Raw genomic sequence first — 25,342 nt, forward strand, 5'->3', positions numbered from 1 at the left:
GGCTAGGCAATAAATAGCAATTACAGGCAATAACTATAAATTAAAACCTGTAATCTTCTACTCCACTTAAACAGACAGACACACAGAAGCCATCAAAAGACCACACCTATCACAAATGCGATCTAGTGTATTGATAGTGTCAAGTCAGACTAGTTCACAACAATTTAGCAGGCTGGCATTTCATTGCAAGGACTAATATCTTCTGTCTCTGACTTTGACTCTTCTTTAAAAAGCAAGTATGAAATGGACCATCAAAAAGTGGAATGAATAAGGCATAAGTCTTCAGATTAGAGAAAAAAATAAATAAATAAATAAATAAATAAAAGGAAAATTCATACTATACCAATATTGAATTTGTTAAATACAACAACAAAAACATTAGCCAGTAAATTGTGGACAAGAATACATAAAGATGTGTATATGAAAAACACTTACAATTTGATTGAAAAATTAATCTTGTGACCAAAAGATGTGATTACAGTGCTCACACCAAAATATTAAAGAAAAACATAGTATATTTTCTTAAATCCTTTAAGTAGATTGCTCTGTATCTCAACAATAAATTCCTAAGTGCCTGCTCTAGTCAGGATCTAGAACAGCATACATACACATCTTACCAGGGCTTGAAAAATACATCTAAGTTAGGCCTCTAAGAGCATGTGTAGAGATTTAAATATGATTGGGATATATGAAAGGTAAACTTAATCATCTTTTGATTACTCATAATTGAAAACCTACTAGGTTTTTAGACAACTTAAATGTGAAGGATTGAACAAGGAAATAGATACCTTTTCTCCAGCTGAGCCCCTTTCATTGCTTCTCTTTCTTTTCAATACGCCCTCTTGTCTTATTGCGTATGAATGGACTCTTACAGCAGTTTGATTTCACCTATTCATTAAGTGTGCTGATTCTTTTGATACACTTCTCTACACTTAAGAATCTAATCAAATTGATAGGTTGGTTGTCGTTTTTTGTTTGTTTTTTTCCCCAAAACAATTAATTGGACTCTTCCTCTAATTTTCTTGAACAAAAAAGATTATTAGCCATTACTTCCAGGACTGAAAGTGGCACTCATTCTCCAAAGCATGTCATACCCAGAAAAACTTCTTTAATGAGAATTGCTTCAATAATGGTTGTGTAATGTCTATCTAGGTCCTGCTTATTAATGATTTTATCTTACTGCTTTACATATTTACTAGCTTGCAGGTGTTGAAATACTTACAGGCTAACAGTATGCCAGTAATACAGTGTATGTTTCATGCTGTATAAAGATACAAAGAGTGTTTATCATATATCTCTAGAGAACATTGATAACACCAGGTACAGTAAGCCAACTGTTTGCTATCAAAATTCTGTGTATCTTAAATTTATGAGCTACTAAAGAAGTAATCCACTGTTATGTTACCATGATATGCATGCTTCTTAAGCTTCAAATTATGTCTTTATTAGTAATTTTTCATGATACTGTAGAGGTCTCAGCTTAACTTCTTTGATCATAAGGAGGTAAGTCTTACACTTTTTAAAAAAAAAAAAAAAAAAAAAAGTAAATACATTATTTTCTTCTGTCTGCTGAAAATCAGCAGATTGCTAAGCAGTTAGTGACAAGACTGTCTGGACATCATAATGCTAGGGCAAAATCACTAATCTTAAATGCTCATTATAACAGAAAAAAAAAAGTGAAAAAGCACAGGTTTTACAGACTGGTTAAGAATTTTAGGCCTTCTGTCATGGAGTGACAGAATAAGTGGACAAATAAAAGCAGTGGATGCCATCTACCACGTCAAAAGGCCTTCGACGTGGTCCAAACAAACGTGGTCCTTACCTCTAAATCTGAGAGATATGGGTTTGAAGAGCAAATTATTTGGCAGTGGGTAAGGAATTGGTCGGATGGCTGCAACTAGAAGGCCGCTGTCACTGGCTCTGTGTTCAGCTGGAGCATGCTGTTGACTGGTGTTCCCTATGGAATCACAGAATCATAGAATCACGAGGTTGGAAAGGACCTATAAGATCATCCAGTCCAATCGTCCTCCCTTGACCATACCTACAGAATGTGAGTATGGAGTTTGTCTAGGGACCAGTACTCCTTTAAGATCGTTATCAAGACATAGGCAGTGGCATTAAGTGTACCCTTAGCCACTTTGCTAATGATATGAAGCTCAGTGGTGCAGCTGATGTAACATAAGGAAGGAATGCCATCCAGAAGGACCTGGACATGCTTGACAAGCAGGCACATGAGAACCTAAAGAAGTTTAGAAAGATTGCCCCAGAGATGAGAACATACGGGAATACAAATTTTGAAAGGAGACAAATGGAGAAGGACTGAGGGGTCCTGATGGAAGAAAAGCTGGAAATGAACCAGCAGTGTGCTGGCAGAGTATCCTGGGCTGCATCAAAAGAGAGGTGGCTACTGGGAGAGGGGGGAGATTGTCCCCTTCTGCTCTGCCCTTTGAGGCCTCATCTGGAGTACCGTGTCCAGACCTGGACACAAGACACAAAACTGTTGGAGCAGGTCCAGAGGATAGTGACAAAGATGATAAGAGGGCTGGACTTCTCCTATGAAGAAAGACTGAGAAAGCTGGGCTTGTTTAGTGACAGAAAGCACCAGGAAGATCTCACTGTGGCCTTCCACTACTTGGAGGAAGCTTAAGAGCAGTAGAGGGGGCAACTTTTTACACAGTCTGATAGCAAAAAGACAATATAAACTAGGAGAAGAGAGATTTAGGTTAGATTTTAGGAAGAAATGTTCTTCTCAGAGTGTGATAAGGCACTGGCATAGGCTGCTCAGAGAAGCTATGGAAGCCCTATTCCTAAAGCCATTCAAGGCCAGGTTGGATGGAATCTATGGAAGTTTGACCTGGTGGCTGGCAATCATTCCACTGCAGGGACGCTGGAACTAGATGATCTTTAATGTGCCCTCCAATATAAACCATTCTATGATTCTAATTTTTTTTAGAGATCAGATAATTTCCATTTCCATTATTTGTCCTGAATTTCTTGCAGACAACTATCTTGCAAAGCACATTTTATTTTCTGCTTGTTAAATTTCCACACTATAGGTATGTCATAAAGCAGGGTGAACTGTATTTGCATACTCGGCACTAGATGGGGCCCTCCCTGAATGATCAATATTTTAAGTCCTTTTCGGTGCTAAAGGTTAGCTTTATCATAAACAAGATATAAAATAAAAACAGCTTATTGTACTCAGCTCAAAGATGAAGGACAAGAAACTAATCATATGTAAGAGTTATGACTGTTTAAAACGAGCACAGTGAACAATGAATCACAAAAGAGACATATCACAATCACTGAAAAACTACACCCCTTTAGTGGGTGTCGTTCCATATGCTGAAACACTGGATGGGAATACCTACCTACAATCTTCAAAAAAGGTTATAAGTAATTGTTTATCAACACAGAAGTGACTGGGACAAAGGAAACAAATTATGTAAATATCAAGAAATATCAAAAGGCCAGCAATGTTACTGAATCTATCTCACAAAAAGTAAAAATGAACCAGGGATACTGATAAAAAACTTTTGTATTTATTCTCTTCTGTGGCACTAGCCAGCTGATGGATGAGAAATTCAAAAGCTAATGTTCTACATAGGTGATTCTGAAAGCAATACCTCCTATTCACTTCCACGGAAACTACAACAGATACAAAGCGCACAGTAACACTATTTGATAGAGCAAATTCTCAGCTACAAAACATTATTTTTCAACACAATCACCATCATCAGTTGTGAACTTTTGCCAGCAGTGAAAAAGAGTCTGCACGCCATGTTCATAAAAGCCTGCACCAGTGGAGGTGACCTATTGTTCCTACCACTACTGAAATATACTAACCACCACCTCGCTGTGCTCACATCCACTGTTTGATCTCCATAAATGCTCAACAACTGTCAGAGAATGTCAGTGGATGCCATTTTTTCCACATAGAGGAATTCAGTGACACACCATTGCTTCCATGTCAGGCTTCATTCTGTCAGATTGCCCGCTCTCTCCCCCCCGCTGCCATCTGTCACAAGGCAACAAAACAGTAGAATGCCAGTGGGAAGGTTCAACTTCTCCTGCCACACAATCAACATCTGCCTCTGACACTGTGGGCCAACATCATAAAATAGGAAGCATCACCTTAAGGCAGACCTCATATTTATATAATTATTTGAATTTGAAATATGTTTATTTATAACGTGAAGAAAATATTTAGGGAATTACATTTAGAATGTATTAAAAATAGCGCAATGAATTTATTTTCACTCAGATAAGCAACTATAGTGAATATAGTGATACATGATGTTGTAGCAATAAGAAAGAATAACTGCTTATTTTATTTATTTGAAATTTTCAGTGTGATTATTGGAAAAGGCCTTCCTAAATCACAGGATATCTCCTTAGTATATTTAAAAGCATGCTACACAAATGTACTTGCATATACACACATACTCTACAAATAAATTTTATGAATCTAACAGGTTTCTGTAAAGCTGCATGCTGTAAATAGATGTGGTTCAGTTTGTCTTTCCTAAGTGTTCTTTATTTCTTTCCTGGAGGTGATTTGGGATTGCTATGACCACCAGCATCCAGTAGTAATGAGATTTCCATGTTAACATAACCAAACATAACCATAGCATAGCAAAGTAGCTTCCTTCCTCTACAAAGAGGATCAGGACTACCCTTGTTCTATAAGATTACATTGATGCTTGCAGACTGCAAGAGCATATTGCTGTGTCTGCAAAAGGTATAAGTTTTACTAAAAGAACTTTCTATTGTCATCAAAGTTCATCTTATCATAAGACGGAATAAGCTAAGACTTTTTCTATTTAATTATCTATCACATTGAGAACAAGTGGTCACAGAAAATTTGATCAAATTCATTTTAAAACAGCAATGAAAGAATACATTAAATTGCAATGTGCAGCAATAATTGTATTCCACCTAGGATAATATTGAATATTATCTTCAAAATCTTTACTGAATTTGAAAAATAATACATTCTACCAGCAACCTTTAGCTGACCTACTACTCACACTTCTATTGTGTAAGGAAACATTTAATATCAGTAACTAGCCATCCCTATATCTGCATTTGAAAGAGCTGTTTTGAATGGCACAGCCTGAGTATATACATTCAGTGTTGTAGAACAGATGTAACTGTACAGGAGAGGTAAAACAAGAGAAGAGACAGAACAAGCTGTATTATCAGAAGTTATCAGTGAGAAGAAAGAAGTAGTGGTGTGGTACATCACTTCATGGGCACTTAAGACAGGTCTCCTTGAGCATATATCTAGATCAGTGCTATTTCAAACTCAGGCTTTCAGAAGAGGCAGAAACAAAACCACATGTTGCAGACTAGGTATTGTTTTAGTCTTACAAATGCTGCTTGTGTGATGCTGTACAGGAACTTGTGAATGATCATTTCTTTGGGAACATTCATTCTGCATAAAAGTCTAAACCCAGTGCAAATCAGCTGATCCTGGGGGGAAGAAGTAGCATTTGAAACCCATGGACAGACATCCCATACCTGAAAAATCATATAATAATATTATCATAGAATCACAAAATGGATTGAGTTGGAAAAGACATTACAGATCATCTAGTTCCAACCCCCTGCTGTGGGCAGAGGTGTTAGCCACCAGGCCAGGCTGTGCAGAGCCCCAACCAACCCAGCCTTGATTGCCTCCAGGGATGGGGCATCCACAACCTCTCTGGGCAACCTGTTCCAGAGCATCATCACTCTCTGAGTAAAAAATTTCCTTCTTATATCTAACCTAAATCTCCCCTCTTTTTGTTTAAAGCCAGTCCACATTGTTCTATCACTATCAGACTTCATAAAACTTCAGACTTCATAAAAGTGGATCTCCCTCCTGTTCATAAGCTTCTTTAAAGAACTGGAAGAACACAACAAGGTTTCAACAGAGCATTCTCTTCTCCAGGCTGAACAAGACCATCTTCTTCAGCCCTTTTTGTAGGAAACGTTCTTTAGTCCTCTGATCATCAAAAATACACAGTATAAGATAAATTACTTATAGCTTAGAATTTGGTCCAGACTGAAGCAGAGTACACAATACGAACACAGACATAATGATGCAACTCTGGGGATACATGTTCAGTATTTTCCCAAGATACTACAGAAATAGATACTCAGTCTATCCTCAGTTTTTCTAAGGCTGGTATAATCACCATTATATATGTGCATACCTAACATTCAAAAAATGATTTTGACTGTTTTTGATTTTAAATCTTATTCAGACTGTATTTCCCTGGGATGGAGCAGATATTTACCATCCCCGTGGGGAGAGATGTGAACTCTTACTTCTGTTATGAATATAGAATATTCTCTACTGTTGTATGATTTGAACAGGTCCATCAGTAAAAATATAGGAGTTCTTGTTCCACAAGGCCCTAAGTTATAATTACTGTCATTTATTTAAAATTCTAATTTTTGTACCACTGCTCAAGATAAAGAATAGGTAAAATACTGTGAAATAAATTTAAAGAACTAGAGCATGCACAGCTGGATGGCTTTTTTTTTGCATCTTTTACTAGCGCCTGTGTTCAATCAATCTGTATTAAATAAAATTTATTAGGATAATTTCAACATTTTAAGGCTAAATGTTTATTCTTATTCAAATATTCTAGTCAGATTACAAGTAGTCAAAAAGAAACTGCTTACAAGTAAGACAAAGAAAAGGCTAAACAAAGCTATGTTGCAGTAGCTAGATGCTCTTGCATCCAAGGGAAAAAAGCCTCTACTGGAATCAGCTGTGGAAAAGAAAGTCTACACAAATCTTTTCTTTTGAAAACTAGTTTTTCTGCATTAGTATTATGATGTTGTAAGTAATCATACATTATTAAAATGAGACACTTTAGTCCATGGTATCTCCTTCATCCAGATAAATCAACATCACTTTAATGTTTTGTGTTTTTTTTTGTTGTTGTTTTTTTTTGTTTTTTTGTTTTTTTTTTTACTGTTTACATCATCAGTTTTACTCTAATTAGCTAAAAACTGCAGATTAAAACAACTGTGAAAGCATAATGTTCTAACAAGAGGATTTCCAATATACAGTATGCTTGACCAATGTTCGAATTCAACATAATGAGAAAGAACCAGTTGCTAAAGCTTTTAAGTACTGGCATTAGGAGAGAAGATGCCAGCCAAATTCCAAATCACTTAGTTACATTTTGCTTACTTGTGTTCCCTCTCCACTTTAGAACAGACATGCTATTCTTCCTTTTATACCTTAATAATAGAATTGAACAGAACTACTAGGGTACAACAGTTTTCCTGTTTCTAAAAGATTTCAGTAGCAGCAAAAAGGATCCCAGTTATGTCGCATACATTCTTTAATAACTAAAGACAAAAGCTACAGTAAAGAACATAAGACAAGTGGTGCCCAATTAGTGAGCATTTATGGAATAAACACACAAAATAAAACATTAAGTGTTTAGGTCTTACGAGAATTTCAAATACTATTCAGAATATACCAAGCCATTGTATTTAGAGTGATAGACCCATAAAATGACAAATTTACAACTTAGAACTGTCTGGAAATCTCTGGTTTCATTAACTTGATTTGTATCTCACTAAGGTACAGATCAAATTCAACCATATGTGGCAAAAAACAGACCATTTGAACCATACTTAGTACTTAGCTGCCTGCTTTGTAGAATAGAAGAATGGCTACCAGAAAAAAAAAAAAAAAAAAAAAAAAAAAAAAAAAAAAAAAAGATTTTTTATTAAAAAAAAATAAAAGGTTTTAGCTACATTTTAACACGGATGTGTGTGTGTGGACGATGAATAACTACTGTCAGAGAGCATTAACATTATCTGACAGTACGTTCTACATAAAATTCTCCAAGTAAAGAAATGCTGAGAATTTCTAGGTTCCAATGCATCCACAGAACAAAAGCAATTTCTGTCCCCTTGTCATGGTTTTACTCTTTTTGCCTCTTTGGTCTCTTGCTTTCCTTTCCCGACTTCCTGCATCGGAAGATGGAGGGATCCTGTGCTCTAAGAAACGCTTCCTTAAAGACCTGCCGTATCCAGTCCTTGTCCTGGAGAAGTTTCCAGGTGGTTTTGTTGACTAACTCCCTGAAAAGCTGGAATTATGCTTTCCTAAAATTTAAGATCCCTATTTTACTCTTTGTCCTTTACACCTCAGGAGCACTAACTCCAATATTTCATGATCACTTGAGCCCAGGCAGCTTCCAGTCCTGATGTCACCAATCAGTTCACCCGTATTGGTGAGCAACAGGTCCAATATTGCACCCCCCTGACAGAGCTACTATATGGTTCTAGTGGTTATCCTCCATGCATTCCAGAAGACTCTTGGTTTGCCTACAGCTCACAGTGCTACTTCACCAGATATCAGAGTGGCTGAAACTCCCCAGCACAAGTGCCTGTGATTGCAACTTCTCGTGGAGCTGAAGGAAGAAAACTTCATCAGGCTTTGCTTGATCAGATGGTCTGTTGTAGACGCCAACCACAAGGCGCTCTTTGTTGCGCTCTCTCATTCATAAACTTTTAACTTGCTCATGACCATTCTTCAGTAACATCTCTTCACATTTTGTTCCTTCCTTGATGTAGAGGGCAATGCGTCTTCCCCTCCTTCCTTGCCTGTACCTTCTAATCAGCTTGTAGCCATCAATAGCCACATTTCAGTTGTGGGAGTCATCCCATCAGGTTTCAGTAAAAGCAACTACATTACAGTTTTCAGGTAGCTCAGTGGATCCAGCTCCTATTTTACGTTTTTTTTCCTCCAAGCTGTGTCTGTTGGTATAAAAGCACTTCAGCTGGGCAGCTGGCCTTATTGCCTTCTTGGAGGATAACTCCTTAATGCCTTTGAAGTGTTTCCCTGTTGCCTTCTCCTTTTGCCTCAGCAGTTCCTATCTCATTGTCATAAGATTTAAGTGTGGAGAGTGTTGTCAGCACACCTAAGGGCAGAATCTTGAGAGCCCTTGCTAACACCCTGCCTCTCTAGCCTGACTGTGCTGTCACGCACCTTACTATGTGAAGCCTCTCTATTACCCACCCACGTTTTTACTACCTAGTCTAAAACCCTGCTCACTTTTCCCCATGGACCATCTTCCCTCTTTGAGAGAGGTGAAAGCCATGTGGTGACTGCAAGCTCAGTGCCATGTAGGCCATCTTCTTATAAAACAAACAAACAAACAAACAAAAAAAAAACACCAAAAAACTCACCAAAATTATGGCATTAGTATCAGTCATGAAACCAACGTTTATAGATTGGATCCTTCTGTTTCTTATAGTGTCCTTAACCATTATGGGAAGCAGAGAAGAGACTAGTATCCTTGATTCCTTCAGCAGACATCTCAAGGATCTGAAGTCCCTTTTGACAGCTCTTGAACTACACATAACTGATTCATCGTCTCCCACATGAAAAAGCAGTAATGGGTACAGACTTGTTTACCATGCAAGGCCAGGAAGTTTCCTGGAGATGTCCTTTATCCAAGCATCAAGGCAGCAGACTTGTCTGAGAGTCTGCCTGGCACACTGGGTACATTTGCATCTTAGCCAAAAAGAGCTGATTGTGCCATAGGATTCACATAATGGATTGGGCTGGAAGCAACCTTACACACCAACTAGTTCCAACTACCCTGCCGAGCCCATTCAACCTGATCTTTGTCTAAAGTTCAGCTGGGACAGAATTGTTTTCTTTAAAGTGTCTGTTATGATGCTGTTTTGGTTCTATGTGAAAAACAATGTTGATAACATACAGATATTTATAGTTATCTCTAAGCAGTGTTGTGCAGAGCTGAGGCCATTCCAGTTCCTCAGCTTGTACTAACAAAAGGCTGGGAAGGGACAGAATCAGGACAGCTGACTTAAACCGGCCAAAGGAATATTCCCTACCATATGACGTCATCCAGAAGGAGAGTTTAGAAGGGGACAGGAGTTTATCTTTCTCTCCTCTGCTGCTTGGGAGGCTAGCCAGGCATCAGTCAGTAGGTGGTGAGCAGTTCTCATGCATCATTTGTTACATATATTCACATACATATACACATACATACATACAGTCATAACTATTATCCTTTTCCTTTCCTTTATCTTAGTAAACAGTTTTATTTCAACCTAGTTGAAAACTCTACTTTGTTTCTTTTTTGATTCTCTCCTCCACCCCAGTTGGAAGTGGGGGGAGTGTCCAAATGACTGTTGTGCTTAGCCACATGCTGGGTTAAAACACAAAATGCCTCCCAAGATAGAGCATCCACAACTTCTATAGGCAACCTGTTTCAGTACTTCGCTACCCTCCTAGTTAAAAATTTCCTCTGTATTGCCTAAATTTTCCCTTTTTATTTTAAGCCCTTCCCCCTTGTCCTATCACTATCAGACCACACAAAGAGTTGATGGACCTCAGTTTCTTAACAGAGAGAAAAGACCCCTGCCCTAATGCACTGAAAGAGTCAATACTTAATGTACACATGTATTATTTTTAAATTCTTGATCATAAATCTATTGGAAACAATAAAAGTCTTAAAGCATCAGGTCAACCTGCAACTCAATGTTATTTCTTAAAAATGACAGAACTACAATAGTACTGTATCTCACTTTCTAATAGAAAGTAAAAAGCACAGAATGCAGATCCAAACATGAGACAATGTCATCACAAAATAGATGGTAACAATTTGTTCACATAGCGATAGGTTAAGGTATGGAACACCTTAGCACAGATCACTGCCAATGTTGAATATTTTCATAGATTCAAAAACAGTCTGCATGTATTTCTGGGAGCAATTAATTGCACAAGCTCATGTGTGTGCAGAGAATCATCCAACCACAAACAGCGGTGCCTTGAAGAATGTTCTGGAGGAAGTAACTACAGGTCTCGGTCTATACTTTTCCCTAATCTCTTTCCCAGAATTTGCTATTGATTAATGTCAGAGACAGGAGATTGGACTAGGCAGACATCTGGTCTGAATTAGCTGTTGCCTTGTGGTAACAGAGAAAACCGGTGTAAGGAGTCCAGACAGGGTTCCAGAATCACAAATTTTGAATGTCAGTATGGGAACTGAACTTGGGGATTTAATGAGCAGACAGTTGTAGAAACATGCTGTGAGCATAAACCTCAACACTGTGGAAACTCCTAACTCTTTCTTTAGAACTTCATCCTCATCCTCAGAAGAGACTCTTAGGAAGATCCAGAGGAGATAGAAGGAAAAGCAGGACAAATACAGTTGAAACTAATTTTCAGGGAGAATGTCATTATTGGATCATGCTAGAAGGAATAAATAATGTGCAAAGTAAAACAATCAAAACAGGGAAGGAAAAGTGGGAAAAAATGTAATGGCAAGGAAACGAGAAAAATACAGTTACCAAATTCTAATGTGTTTATAAACCACTTATACAAAAACTGTTGCAAAAAAGGAAACCCCAGAACACACACTAATTATGTTGTATCAATTCAATGCTGCTACTGTCACACAGATCTCCAGTCTAAGAGTAATTTAAGAATTCCAAGCATTTCTCTATTTGCCTTTTCTTAACCTTCACTGTATTAAGAAGATATCATTTCTCCTAACTCCTTTTCTAGTTTAGAATCTTGAAACTTTACAATTTTTTCAGTTGTCCTTTTGTGATTAAAGACCGTGTTTTTTATAATAACTCTAAAAACATAATCATATTATTATTTATACATGCTACTATCACATCCATATGACTAAAAATTAACATTGACAATAACTGTAGTTTTTTTAACAAAACAAAACAAAAGTCTATAACATCATCTTCAGTTTCTTCCAGGAGGCCAAAAGGAATGAAAAGGAGCAGATTGCCTCTGGCACTTAATTTCTCTCTGCATTCAGTGGATTGCTATTTGAAGTCATCTGTTCCTTTTCACTTGTAGATACAACCGACAAGCAATCCCCTCCTCTCTCAAAGCAAGTTCATAGGAGAACGCATGAAGCTTGAAATAAACGATTTTTTGGTGAAAAATTCAGATGCAGTCTACAGCCCAGCAACAGTGTTACTACTAGTGTTACTAGTTGCTACACAACCCAATGTACACTGTCCTACAAAAAATCGCTTTGGAATTTCCAGGACAGAACCACGGGTGTTCTTTGCAGAGATGTAAGAAATTCGGGGAACACAAAATGAATAACTACCTTATTTTAAAAATTCAGTGTTTTCAGGAAAGGCAGAATTAGGGAAAACGTTACCTTACTTGCTGTCTGCGAGTATTTTCCTTCAAACAATCTATGGACTCAGCTTTCACAGTGCAGAACACAGACATCTTTCCAAGTTCTTAAAAGCAGGGAAAGAATGAAGTAAAAATAGTAAAAAATGATTACTACATCATTCTGCTACTCTGAATTCTGTAAGACAGATACTTTAATTCGTTAAGGGCTGAGACAGACTTAGCTGAAACAGCAAATCGCTACTGAATTTAAGTATAATAAAGATTCCTTCCCCCCCCCTTCAAATCTAACTAGCTAAGTAAGATTTTATGTGTATCCCACTAGGAGGGATCCAGTGATTATGATAAAGGATCTGAAAAAAAATCCACACAACTTACTGGAGATAACACATTAAGTACCAGCTTTTCAAGGTCAGAGGTTATAAGGAGAGAAATGCTGAACTTATGTCATAGGTTAACCTAAAATCTACCTGCACCCATGACAACTTAATACAAAGTTAATGCAACTAATGACTATTTGCAGCTGACATTTAACTATATATTTTAAATATTTACATTGATTCCTGGAGCTGAGGAAAGAATTCCATGATGAAGCTAAACCAGGTTTGTTCTTGGCTCTCTGACATACCAGGAACACACTCAGATGGCAGACACTCAAAACTGCAAGCATGACTTAAAAAAAGAGTTTATACTTCCCTTAAGGTGTAGGTATTTTTTGATTTAGCGTACACACAAAACTTTGTTTCTTCACAAGGATATTCACCTCAAAAGAACCCTGCTCTCTTGAAGTTTCTGCTACTCGATTCATTCACCTGTGGCTAATTTCACCATGACCTTTTCAAGGCATAAGCAATGGCTCACTTACACATTTACTTTGAGACAACTCAATAACTCACTCCGATTCAAAGCACACCCTCAGTAAAAAGCCCAGAGATTTCCTCAGATGACTTCTGGACATAAAAAATCCATGATATCCCAACTTATGTCAGCCCATAACAACTGTCATTTCTGAAAATGTTTTGTTTAGATCCCCTTCTTCCTTTCCTAGATTAAATAACCCCTTGGGATTCTGCGCTGTGCTGGAAGGCAACTGGAAACTTGATCACACCAACTACAGATTTTTTTATGTTAACACAGAATTTCACACTCCTAGACCTTCAGATCCATAGACCTTCACTTTTCTAACATGCTTTTCAAGACTGGGGCACGGAAGACGTGCAAAGTATTCCAGCGTGACACCAAAAGCGAGACGCCCGCACGAGGAGTGAGGCAGAGCCAGAGCCGCGCGCACAAAGCTGCTCTCAAAGCAACCACAAACAGTGCAGCGGGCCCCGCTCACAGCACATACATCAGCACACACATCAGCACACACCTCAGCACACACCTCAGCACACACAGCAGCACACACACAGCAGCACACACATCAGCACACACACGCAGCACACACAGCAGCACACACACGCAGCACACGCAGCAGCACACACACACAGCAGCACACGCAGCTGCTTTGGCACACGGATGCCTCGGGCGCCTTACGCAGCGCTCGCTCACAACGGCGGAGCTTTTTCCAGCCTTCTCACGTTTTGCATTCCCTCCCTCCCTCCCTCCCCTTCCCTTCATATCGTGCTTTCGCAGTAGTTTTTGCCGCTGTGCGATCTGATGTGTGAAATGGGTCCAGGCTAATTTCCTTCCCCTAGCAGAACGATTTTTCAGCCTAAGAGCCCCCTGCTCTGACACACGCTCCGGCACAGTAGGAAACTCAGCCACGAGCGGCAGACGGTTGGGCGGAACGGGGAAGTGGTTCCCACGACACCTATTAAAGAGCGGCGGGACGCGCAGCCAGGAGGAGGAGGTGGTGGTGGGTGCAATGACGGCGGCAGCGCCAGCCGAGGCTGACAGAGGAGCGAGCGGCAGCAGCTCCCGCAGCGGGATGACAGCCGCCCATAGCGAGGACCCCCACCCCCGCCTCGATGCTCCCCGGAGCGCGGCTTCCCTCACGGCCGCCCCCGCCTCATCCCGCGCCCGCCCCGCGCTCGGCGCCTCACGGCCGCGCCCCGCAGGCGGTCGGGCCGGACAAGGTCCCGGCGCGCGCCTGTCGGGCAGCAGCCTTGGAGGCGGGCACGCGCTCCTCCTCGCGGCGCGCTCACCTTCCTCCTCGCCTCCCCGCCCCGGACACACCCGCGACCCCGCCCCACCTGCCGCGCATGCGCGGTCTTCCCGCAGGGGCGCGCGCCCGCGGAGGTTAGTCGCGGCGCCGCCCCTCTCCGTTGCGCATGCGCTCTGGAGCCGTCGCCGTGGCAACGGGACGCGGCGCCAGGCACCCGGGAGGGCCGAGCGCGGGTGGCCGACATGTCCGAGATCCTGTGCGAGTGGCTGAACGACGAGGTGAAGCTGTCCCGGAGCGTGGGTGAGTGGCAGCCCCGCTGCATCGGGAGGGAACACGGGCTTGCCGGGCCGCAGCGTTGGCTGTCAGCGCGGGGGATGCCGCGAGGCTGAGCCTTCGTCCCGCCGAGGGATGCGAGGTACATAGCGGCGCTCTCACTCTGAGGCCTCCTGTTCCCTGCCGCCCGGCGCTGCTGTGTGTGCGGGATGGTGCTGTTACAAGTGACGTTAATTCTCATGAAGGTGCTGTCACTCTCGGTAGATGGGAGGAGCTAAAGCTTCACCTGCTAATAAGGACTCCAGGGAATAAAAGTATTTAAATTAGTTTGTAGAGCAGCACTTGGTTCGAGCGGCAGGCACAGTGCTGGCTTGGGAGGAGCACTGCTCCAACATGGGGGAGCAGCTTTCCACTGAAAAGCAGAAGTCTCAATCTCTTGTCCTTGTTGTCTTTTTGTATATCTTCTGACCAACTATATATATATAGAGAGAGAGATTATCACCTAAAGACCTACAAGACATGGCAAAATTTACCTTTCATCAATAAAAACGAGAGCCAAGTGATTACGTGAAGCTCACATTGCGAAGTAACTGCTCTGAATGCAGATTTATTTGTAGCTTAAAAACTACTTACTGATACAGGCGTGTTGCAAAAATAATAGTGAGTTTTATCAAATTCAATGTCCAGATTCCTTTAATGATCTTTTTTTCTTGTGGAAAAAATCTCACAACCCAGTTCCAGCATCACTTTCAGAAGAATTTTCTACTGGCTACCTGCTTGGAGAACTTCTGCACAAATATGGTCTTCAGGATAACTTTAACCAGTTTTCACAGAGCAGGTCAGTACTTGCAGATAACATGTTTCTTACAGAAATTAGGCCAAATATTTATTTCCCCTTCAGAAATATATTTCGTTTTTGTAATCAAAATGCAGGACTCGGCACTTGGTCTTGTTGAAGCTCATACAAGTGGCCTCAGCCCATCGGTCAGTCGATCCTGCCTGCCCTCTGGCAGATCAGTACTTCCTCACACCTTGGTGTCATCTGCAAAATTTCTGAGGGTTCACTCAATCCCCTCTTCCAGGTCATCAGTAAAGACATTAAACAGGGTAGGCCCCAATACTGACCTCCAGGGAGCACTGTTTGTGATCAGTCACCAGCTGGGTTAAACTCTATTCACCAAGAAACAAGGCAAGAAGTGTTATAGGGAGAATAATGAGTTACAGGTCTATTTCCTGTAGGGATGTCGTAAACTCTGTGTTACCAGAAGGTCTTTAAATTAAAACTCAACGTTTCTGTAGAATTATGCTATACTAGCCTTAAAAGCGTATTGGTTCATATAAAGGAATTATTGTGAAGTCATAGAAAAGTACAGAAAGCATAATGTTCTGACTCAGCTAGCAATTATTTTTTTTGTTGGTTGAATTTGATAATGTGTTAATTATGAAACATCAGTAATTTTTTATTATTCTTTTTTGACCTGTGTATCTACTGATTTCAAGTGATTCCACCAATAGTTGGATGCCAAGAGAAGTACTAATCTGTGATCCACTGTTTCAGTTTTAAGCATAAATTTTTCTCTTTGGAACCATAGTCTTTATTTTTCAACGCTATTCCAAGTCATCAAGGTGTTGTGAGAGTTGATAGATTAGATAGGCTTCATTTTCTTTGTTATTTTTTTGCTGTATTTTAACTGGTTAGAGCTCACATGGATTGATCTTTCTTCTAGCTATTTTTACATTTTGTGGATGATATACTTTTAGCCAAGATTCTGGAGCAAGATTTTGCTGTCAGGAGCTTTTTTGCGTGTGCATGCATCAAGATTTATATAACGCAGTGTGTCTTCTGTTTGTTTTCCAAGAGTTATACCTGGCAGACCAACTTATTTCTAGGTACTACAGTATAAAATATAAGCTGAAATGTGTATTATGACACTCCAGGGAAGTCCACTGTTGGTTTTTTTTCCCCCTCATATCCTATTATGAGATAAATGTAATGACCATGCTTATTGCAGAGAGTTGGAATTGAAAGTATATTTAAATTTTGATTTTTTTTATTCATTGTTTTTTAATCACATAGGGCTACAAATGCAAAGCTTAACAACTTTTCTCTCCTGGAGCCCACACTTCACCTGCTTGGAGTACAGTTTAATGAGAACGTGGCCTATGACATCATGATAGGAAAGCATGGGGCTGCAACAAAGCTTCTGTATGAATTGTACATTGCTTTAGAAAAAAAGAGAAAGACAAAGCTTGCTGGAGTAGCTATGGAAGCAATGAGATCTGCAGCACCTGCAAGGCTCAAGTCTATTGGAGGTGTTTCATTTCGAGAGGTATTTAACTATGCCTATTTTGTATAAATACATAGGGAAAAAAAATGCCACTCTTACTAGCGCCTCTGAAGCATGTTGTGTGTTTTCCTTTTAAAAGATCTCCTGTTCAAAATCCTTTGCCATATACAGGAATTGGGATTACCTGGTTCGTCTGTGATTCATGAGGATAACACATGTTCTGCGTTTCTTTGTTTTGGCTTATTCTATGTTACTTCTGTTTCTATTTTCCAGCCTTAAAATATGAATAGCAGCAAAGACTGGTAGTGGTTGAGTGGCTGCTGTTATACTTATTTGATCAATACAGTATGCAGACTGCATTATACTTAGTTATAAATGCTACTTGAAGGGAAAATTAGCATGTATTGAGATTTGTGCCACAGTGGTTTGATTCCTTGAGTTATATGTCTCCCCATATATTTATCCTAGACTTCAGCTGGGCAAATAACAGAACATGCTGAATACTGCAAAGAGGAAAAAATAAATGGGAAAGAGGGTATCTAAAAGGAAGATCTGTTACTGACATTCTTCTCTTCAACAGTAATGTTCAGCATGTGCAAACCATAATCTTTTACCAGGATGAGCAATCTTTAAGAAGCTATGCATCATTACTCAAATTCAGCTGAGTATTTCCACATATTTCCTGGCACACATCCTGGCAAAGAGTTTACAAATATGAACTTCACTGACAAATTCAGATATAGCACCAAACAAGATATCCCTTCAGCCTCTATGGAAGCAACTGAGAGCTCTAAATAGAAGCATTCATTACAGAACAGTTGAGGCTGGATCTGCAGGGGACTCATAATCCAGCTACCTTGCTGCTCTATGCAGAGTCGACTAGGTCTGGTTCCTCAGGACCTTGTCCAGTTCAGTTTTGAGAATCTCCAAAGATGGAGACTTTGCATTGTTTTTCAGCAAGTTGTTGAGCACCATTTCCATTAAAAAAAGAACACCTTCTGTTGAATTTCTTCAATTTTCATTTGACATTGTTCAAATTCAATTCTGCACATTCTTCTTAGTATAACTGGTCCTTTCTTTGAAAAATCTCAACCAAGTTTAGAAGTTGTTCTGTGTGCATTATAACATGAAGACATTTTAAAATGACTACTGAAAAATATTTGTATTTAAAAGCTTTTTTCTTTCTATTTCTGACTCTATGATTGTGATATTTGATTCAAGCGTTTGAAATCTTTAACGTCACGTCATGCTGATGTGCAACTACAGAAGGTTTCAGATCATTTTGAAAGGAAATCTAAAGTAGTAGAAGATAAAATAGCTCATATGCACATTTCAGAACAACAGAAATCTTTAAAGCCTCAAGAAGAGCAAAAAGCCCAAGACACTGAAAGGGTGAGTGCTTACATATTGCTGAGTCATCTAAGGAAGTGATTTCATAAGGTCATGTATGTAATTCTCTGCTGCACCATTACATTTGTAAAAAATAGTAATAATAATGAAAAAAGAGGGTCCACTTGATAAGCTCTAATGTGTAGTTATAAAGCCAACATACTGTTAAAATATTCTTAATAACAGTATTTAAAAATAATATACTTGAAACTGAGTGTTTACATGTCTTGCATGAAAAAATCTTGATAGATTTGAAGACATAATGTAGATTTCACAGCTGGATGTATTTGAAGTTTTCTTGTAATAGAGGCTTGTGATGCATTTAATTTTTAAATAAAAGAATCAAGAAAAAGATGTGAGGAAGGAGATCAGTAGAAGCAAAGGCCTCTGTCCATCCATCTGTGTGTAGTTTTGTTGATTAAGTCAAGAAAAGGAACTAATATCTTCAGCATATGGAAAAAGTACAAGCTGTAGCTTATATAGAAGAACTAGCTGACAAGCTGAGGGGTATTTAACCATGATGAAAATTAAACTGACTCATTTGAAATGTAATTTGTATGACTAGAATCATAGAATGATAGAATATCCAAATTTGAAAGGGACACACAGGGGTCATAAAGTTCAACTTCTGGTTCCCCACAGGTCAAGTCAAAATCTAAAGCCTGAAACTGAGAATGTCATCCCAGCACTCCTTGAACTCTGGCAGTATGATGCCATGACTCCTTTACTGGGAGCCTTTTTTTTTTTTTTTTATACTAGTGTGAGACAAAAATTGGAGACAAGGAGATTCATTTAAGAGAAGGAAGTCATTTGATCAAGTTTTTGTTTGTTTGTTTTTTTTTTTTAAACTTCAATGATGTTTTTTCATTATGGGTTAGTTACATTAGTTACATTTATTTCATAGATAAATAGATGGTATATTAGAAGTGTATGGCATGTGTATGGTGACAATAGCACAAAGATGGTAGTATATACCCAAAAGGTTGTTTGTAAGAAAAACTCACCTGTATGGAAGCCTTCAGTCTGCTGAGAAATACTGAGGCAATCTCCACCAAGGAGCAGTCTCCAAGAGATGCTGCCTTAGTGGTGGTCAGCCCTTAAATGAGGTCTGGAGGAGGTAGAGTCAAGCTCCACCCCTTTTGGGAGCACAGCTAGATTACTCTCACCTGTGCTCCCACAGCTGACCCAACACTCACCTCAGCTGATTAATCAGAGGTTCAGGCTTTGATTACCAATTTCCCATACAGCATGGCATGTATTATTTCAATTCAAGTATCTGAGCACATGTTGAATATTCAGCATCTCACAGGAAGAAGACAAAATGAAATAATGGCCCGGATTCAAGCAGCTGTTATACAAGTTCCAAAGCCGTCACTAAGCCACACCTTAAAAGCTAATGAAGCAAAAAAATTGCTAAAGAAGAAAAGAGAAGCAGAGGTAACTATATTTTGTTAATAGTAATTGTATGAATTTGGAAAAGATGTTTTTTAGGAGCATTTGCAAGTAATAATTCTGTACTTGTACCACCTCATATAACTCTTAAAATTATATAGTAGCCTCAGTCAGTGAAAATTTGGTAAAATATGATTCTGACATTTGTTACATAAGAAAAGTTTGTTTTGATGGCAGATGAAGTTGCTACTGAGTAAACCGAAACAGATTATTTTAAAAGTAGAGCATACAGAGTTGATTTAGTAATTCAAGATACTAAATCTAAAGCAGAACATAGCACAGAATATCTTGTTTCAAAAATCCTTGATTAGGGGTAATTGTATGATTTGCTGGAGTCCATTGTAAATTGGATTTGCCCTGTAAATGGACAGCTGCAAGAACCGAACTTTGGTGAACATAGGTATTGCTAGTATAAGAGGGAAATAAATGGAAAAGGGAAATTAAGAAAAGGGAACTGTTTGCCTTTCCTCTTATCTACCTAATGTTTAATATGTTTTCAGTGTAAACTTTTCTCTTGAACTAACATGATGAGAAACTAATTCCCTATTGTTTAATCTGTGAATATTTGAAGCTTCCTTATGTTGCTTAGTGAAGATAAAAGAGGCATTAAATTTTGTGCTTGTTTCTTTAGGACACTTACAAGGAGATTAACAAGTTTGAGAAGTCCATGGTAGGAAATGCTTTTGAAGTACACAGCCGATTCATTGATAGGTAATATCTGAGTATTCAATTATTAATCTCAGACAGGATCTTAGCCATGTCTGCTATCTATGCAGACAGCTACTTGAAGAAAATATATCGTCTTTCTTTGCTTAAACTGTGATTCTCCTGTGAGAGGTTGTCTGTATTCCTGCTAGCTCTGCAACTACTCAAGCTCCAGTTTCTGCTATTACAATGTTTTAAGCCATATTTTTTGTAGGAATGGCTTAACCTTTCTTCTCTCCTTTTTACCATCAATATGGCAATAAATGACATGAAGCGCATCTCTTGTTCTCTGTTCATTACAGTCATCAAGCCTGTAATATCAGATGTGCAGAGAGTAGGGAATGATTTTGGATGTATGTAGGTCACTCTGAAAGCAATGCCCCCTATTTCTTCTTGTGGAAGCTAAAACAAAGAGCACGATAGCACTATTTGATAGTGCAAATTCTCAGCAGCTGTTTTTCAACACAGTCACCACCATTCAGCTATGGATTTCTGCTAGTGGTCAACAAGATCCTGCAAGCTGTGTTTGAAAAAATCTGGACCAGCAGAAGTGACTCACTGCCACCACTGCTGAAGGTCACCACGTACTGCCTCACAGTGCCCACATCCACTATTTGGTCTCCATGATTTTTAAGCAAGCTTTGATGAATGTCAATTAGTGGGTTGCTGTTTTTTTTCCCGTATGGAGAAATTCAATTACATCTTTGTTTCATAAATAGTTCCATATCAGATGCCATTTTGTCAGACTGCGCTTCTGCTGGCATCTGTCACATGACCAGGAAGTGTAACAGAATATTGGTGGGAAGGTTCAAACTCTACCACCAAAATCTGTCTCTGACATTGTCAATCAGCATAATAAAACAGAAGACATTACTTTCAGAACAGCTCTTGTATATATGTGGTAATACTTTTCAAAATAAGCTTACTTAATTTTTGTTGTACCAGCAACAAATGAGATAGAATAGCCATTCTATCACCTTTATTGATACGTGTGCAACCTATCTTGCTTTGATATTCTGCAAATGATCCTAATTTTGTGTTTCTGCTGAATTTGTTTTCTATATTAAATATTGGCAAATGAACTAAATGACAACTGGTTATGTAAGGACTGGAGCTTTCCTCTGGACTCAGCAGTGGCTGGGAGGTGCACAAGGGAGTCAAGGAGTAATCTTGATGCTAATAAACTTTACTATTCAAGATAATTCTGTTGTGCATGTGTTAGATTGTGCCCAATACCATGAAAATACCTCTAAAAAAACAGAAGTGAGCTTCTATTTTAATCTTTTTTTATCAGTGAAATACAAGAATCATTGCAAACACAGAAGTTGCAAGAAACAACCCTAGAAACTACAGCACAGGCAGCAACTGAGCTATTACCTACTTATTCAGATGATGACTATGTAAAAAAAATTCAAAAAAAATTGGAGGAAGATGCGTTTGCTAGAGAACAACGAGAAAAGAGACGTCGTAAAATGTTAATGGGACAGTTAATAGCGCATGAAGCAGAAGAGGTGAGAGAAGTATAACACATACACAATTAGTAACCTAAATATTTGTTTGCAAGTACTAATCAATACTATTTTGGAGGGTCTAATAACATTTGGAAGGAAGAAAAAGTGGTATATATACTTTATCCCATAAGACATCTTTTATGCCTTGTTTTTCCATGGAAAAAGAAGAAATGAAAGGAAAAAGGCTTTCCATTCCTTTGTACTATACTTACATAGTACTTCATCCTTGTAAAACATAAAACCTCAAATGAAATCAGAGCTAAGATGATTAAAAATCAGTTAGGTCTGCCTGCTATTTTCCTCAAAATAATAATGACACTTGATCTTTAAATTATCATTATATTTACTGGGTCTGAAGATGGTACTTATTGAAATCAACAAATATGACATTACTCACTTTAAAACCTGTACCTGCAAATGATGTGTAATGTAATATTTTTATGTCTGGACTGGATGACTTCTGAAGTGATTATGCTGTGGGATGTTCTGTACATCTCTGTTCTGTCAAAAAATGATTGTTGCAGATTATTTCATTAGAATCTTGTCCTGCATAGGGATAGATATATAGAAATCACAGTACTTCTTAGTATCTCTCACAGACTTAAGTTCTGTGAAAAACTGAGAATGCATGTACTGGCTTGTACTAGGAGTATATTTACACTTGCCATCTTTGAACTCTCACAGATAGAGATTCTAGATAATGTTCCTGCTAATATGCATAGGTCAGGAGGAATTTTGCCACCTTGTTGACTGAAATTACTGTAGTGGCGAAACTTCTATCAGCTGTCTCAGCCCCAGTACAGCCATAGCACCATGGACTAATGATTCTAATAACCACTGGCATTTGGTAGGGACAGTCTTAAGCCAGCACAGTGAGCCAGAGCTATCCTGATGAGAAAACTGGTCCACCCCTAGTTACAGTATAAAATTTGCCAGTTTGAGTTGAAGGAGGTGCTGTAATGTGCATATGTGGGACCATCTCCAGTAGTGCTCCAAAGCAGGAAAAACGTAATTAATTAATGCTGATATAAAAACAGTAGCAGTCACAGACTGCAGGGATTAGAGGTTAAGTAGAGAGTTGACCAGCTAAAAGAATTTATTGTCACTTTTGTTTTATCAGAGGAAGAAGTAATCATTTGGAATTCTGTGAAAGTTCAGAAATGAGATATTCCTTGATTTAGAGAAGAGTGAAGTAGTTTGAGTTGTTTTCTTTTTGTCTTTCCTTACAGATTTTTTAAAAACTACATGAAATAGTTGTAAAATACTTTAAATATTCAGAAAGGATTTGCAAGCTGAAATTGTGGTTTTCTAATAGCCATTAAAGTCAGAATTTCATAATACGTAAAAATGGAACACAGGCCATCAGATCATCTAGAGTAATGTATTTAATGTATTTCACTAAGACATGTACTTTATGTCTTCGGAGTGCTCCTGTGATTTTTCATGTCCATACCTATAAGCCTCTTCTAAAAGAATCTTGTACCAATTTTTGAGTCTCGGTACACTGCGAACTCTAGTAGAAATCTGAGCCTTGGAGCAAGAATACTTAAAAATTACATGGTGCTCCTCTCAGCGGAGTATGTTATGTCAGATTTTTACAGGTAGGAAATAGAAGTGTTTGAGGGTAACATAGTTTCATTCTTACCTCTATCTTTCATTTGCACCATTTAACTGTTGTTCAAGGTACCAGTCATTTTTAAATGCTTTGTTTAGATTTTGTCTTTGAATTTCAAAAGCTATCAGGAAATAACTGTCAGCAGTGTATTGAGAAGAAGGAAATGGGAGAGGAAGTTCATTTTTACTGGATTATTTCTTGTCAATCAAATAGATTTATGTATGCAAAGTGTTACGACTCAGTCATAAATCTTAAGACAACACAGAAAGATAGAATCATTCCATTTGCAATTGAACTAAACTGGGAAAAGAGAAAGAACAGTTCGACTCAGTAATGCATGCATGAGCATGAAACATAAACACAACATTAATGTTTGGCCACTGGATGCCACTGTTGTTTCAAGTAGATTTTAAAAAAAAGTGCATGATTTTTTAGAAAATTTCCAGGGGGTCCTAACAGATCTCATTTACAATATTTTTGAGTTCTTCAGACATATCAGAACCTTCTGTGGAGAAGCAGATGTAAAATATTAGGTACAAAAATCAAACTACCATTTTTGTTTTGTCTCTTAGTACACTCAGAAGTTTTGAAGCTTTTCGGCCTTAGGTCTGTCACTGTTTGTATGCAGGTTACCAGTGCTTTATTCCCCTTTCCAATAAGAACCATTCTGAAATTATGTTTGGTGTTATGAATCCTAAAATCAGTGTCTGCAAATAAGAGACATTTTGATATGGCACTAAGTGACATTGTTTAGTGATGGGTCTTAGTAGGTCAGGCTAGCAGTTGGTCTTCATGATCTTGAAAGTCTTTTCCAGCTTAGACAATTCTATGATTCAGTGTTTCTAATTTATCCATAGATTTGATTTAATTCACCTGATTATTTTATTCTTAAAACATTTCCTGCGGACACTTTCCAAGCCTACTTTTTGTGTCTAAATGTTTGATTATTTAGAGTAATGTCAAAATTATCTACATTCCAATTAGCAAAGAATCTTCCTTTTTTATTTATGAAGAATGTATGCTGGTAGGTAAGGTGCCTTGATTTATAATTGGGCCCACCACTTTGTACTGTAGAGTTAATGGATGGCTTCTTCAGTCCTCCATAAATGAGAATTTAAACATCCATCTTCCTCCATTGGAGTACTTCTTGATGTACTAATCCATGGCTAGGGATAAACAGCTGTCACTAAAGAAAACAAAAGCAGAAAAGTCTGTGCAGCCTCTTTTCTTTTTTGAAATCTTAATGTAGTACTGAGTCTGAGGAAGCAGTGGATAGAGCTGAGGCAGCATCTTGTCTCCTCTTATTGCCTGGATTTGATGAATACAGGAGACAAATGGGAAGATATGCTATTCAATAGGCAGTGCTATTGGTTAATTTGATTACCTGAAATTTAGCAAATGACTCAGAACTTGAGTATGAAAAAGAAAAGTGCAACTAAAATTGTTTTCCATTTTAGAGTTGCATCTGTGATGATATGAGAACATAGTGTACAAATAGTACACTATGAATTAGACTCTCATTTTCTGATAATCTTTGTAGGGAGATAATCTTTGATGCAGTTGAATCTCTCTGGGATTAAAGTCTGAGATACCCACATGGTAATTTCTTCTCCATTAAAACTAGTGCACAGTCATGAAATACTATGCCAGGGAAGTAGTCAAAGCACTGAGCAATTTTCATGTGTGTTTAGTCTTTTCAAATCACTAGTATTTAATTGGGATATACATTTTTAGCAATTACAATGACAAAGAAACTCAAACATATGGAAAGTTCTGTTTGAAAAATATTGTTTTCTCTCAGATGTCAACATTAAGGATTTAGAAAGTCTTAGAAAGTTTTTGTTC

General features: G+C 38.5%; 2 protein-coding genes across 4 annotated transcripts in view; one reads left to right on the plus strand and one right to left on the minus strand.

The window, feature by feature from the left end:
- PRLR (prolactin receptor) overlaps positions 1-14,369 on the minus strand; it is a 165,635-nt gene extending 151,266 nt beyond the window's left edge. Inside the window, exons 1-2 of one of the 3 annotated variants that reach the window (XM_072359385.1) lie at positions 14,305-14,354; positions 12,180-12,264 (exon numbers count right to left, since the gene is read on the minus strand). The gene's annotated coding sequence lies outside the window, so the exon portion shown is untranslated. Of the gene's footprint in view, positions 1-12,179; positions 12,265-14,304 lie in introns of all 3 variants that reach the window. The other 2 variants (XM_072359386.1, XM_072359387.1) reach the window with 2 other exon arrangements.
- A 67-nt stretch (positions 14,370-14,436) lies between these two features.
- The window catches only part of SPEF2 (sperm flagellar 2), a 44,430-nt gene continuing 33,524 nt past the window's right edge, over positions 14,437-25,342 (plus strand). Inside the window, exons 1-7 of the mRNA XM_072359552.1 lie at positions 14,437-14,564; positions 15,273-15,375; positions 16,615-16,867; positions 18,047-18,217; positions 19,514-19,651; positions 20,298-20,377; positions 21,666-21,882. Of these exons, the coding sequence (XP_072215653.1) occupies positions 14,507-14,564; positions 15,273-15,375; positions 16,615-16,867; positions 18,047-18,217; positions 19,514-19,651; positions 20,298-20,377; positions 21,666-21,882 (1,020 nt within the window). The 5' untranslated portion in view covers positions 14,437-14,506. The remainder of the gene's footprint in view (positions 14,565-15,272; positions 15,376-16,614; positions 16,868-18,046; positions 18,218-19,513; positions 19,652-20,297; positions 20,378-21,665; positions 21,883-25,342) is intronic.

Source organism: Excalfactoria chinensis, chromosome Z (genome assembly GCF_039878825.1).
Source record: "Excalfactoria chinensis isolate bCotChi1 chromosome Z, bCotChi1.hap2, whole genome shotgun sequence".
Classification (NCBI taxonomy): Eukaryota; Metazoa; Chordata; class Aves; order Galliformes; family Phasianidae; genus Excalfactoria; species Excalfactoria chinensis.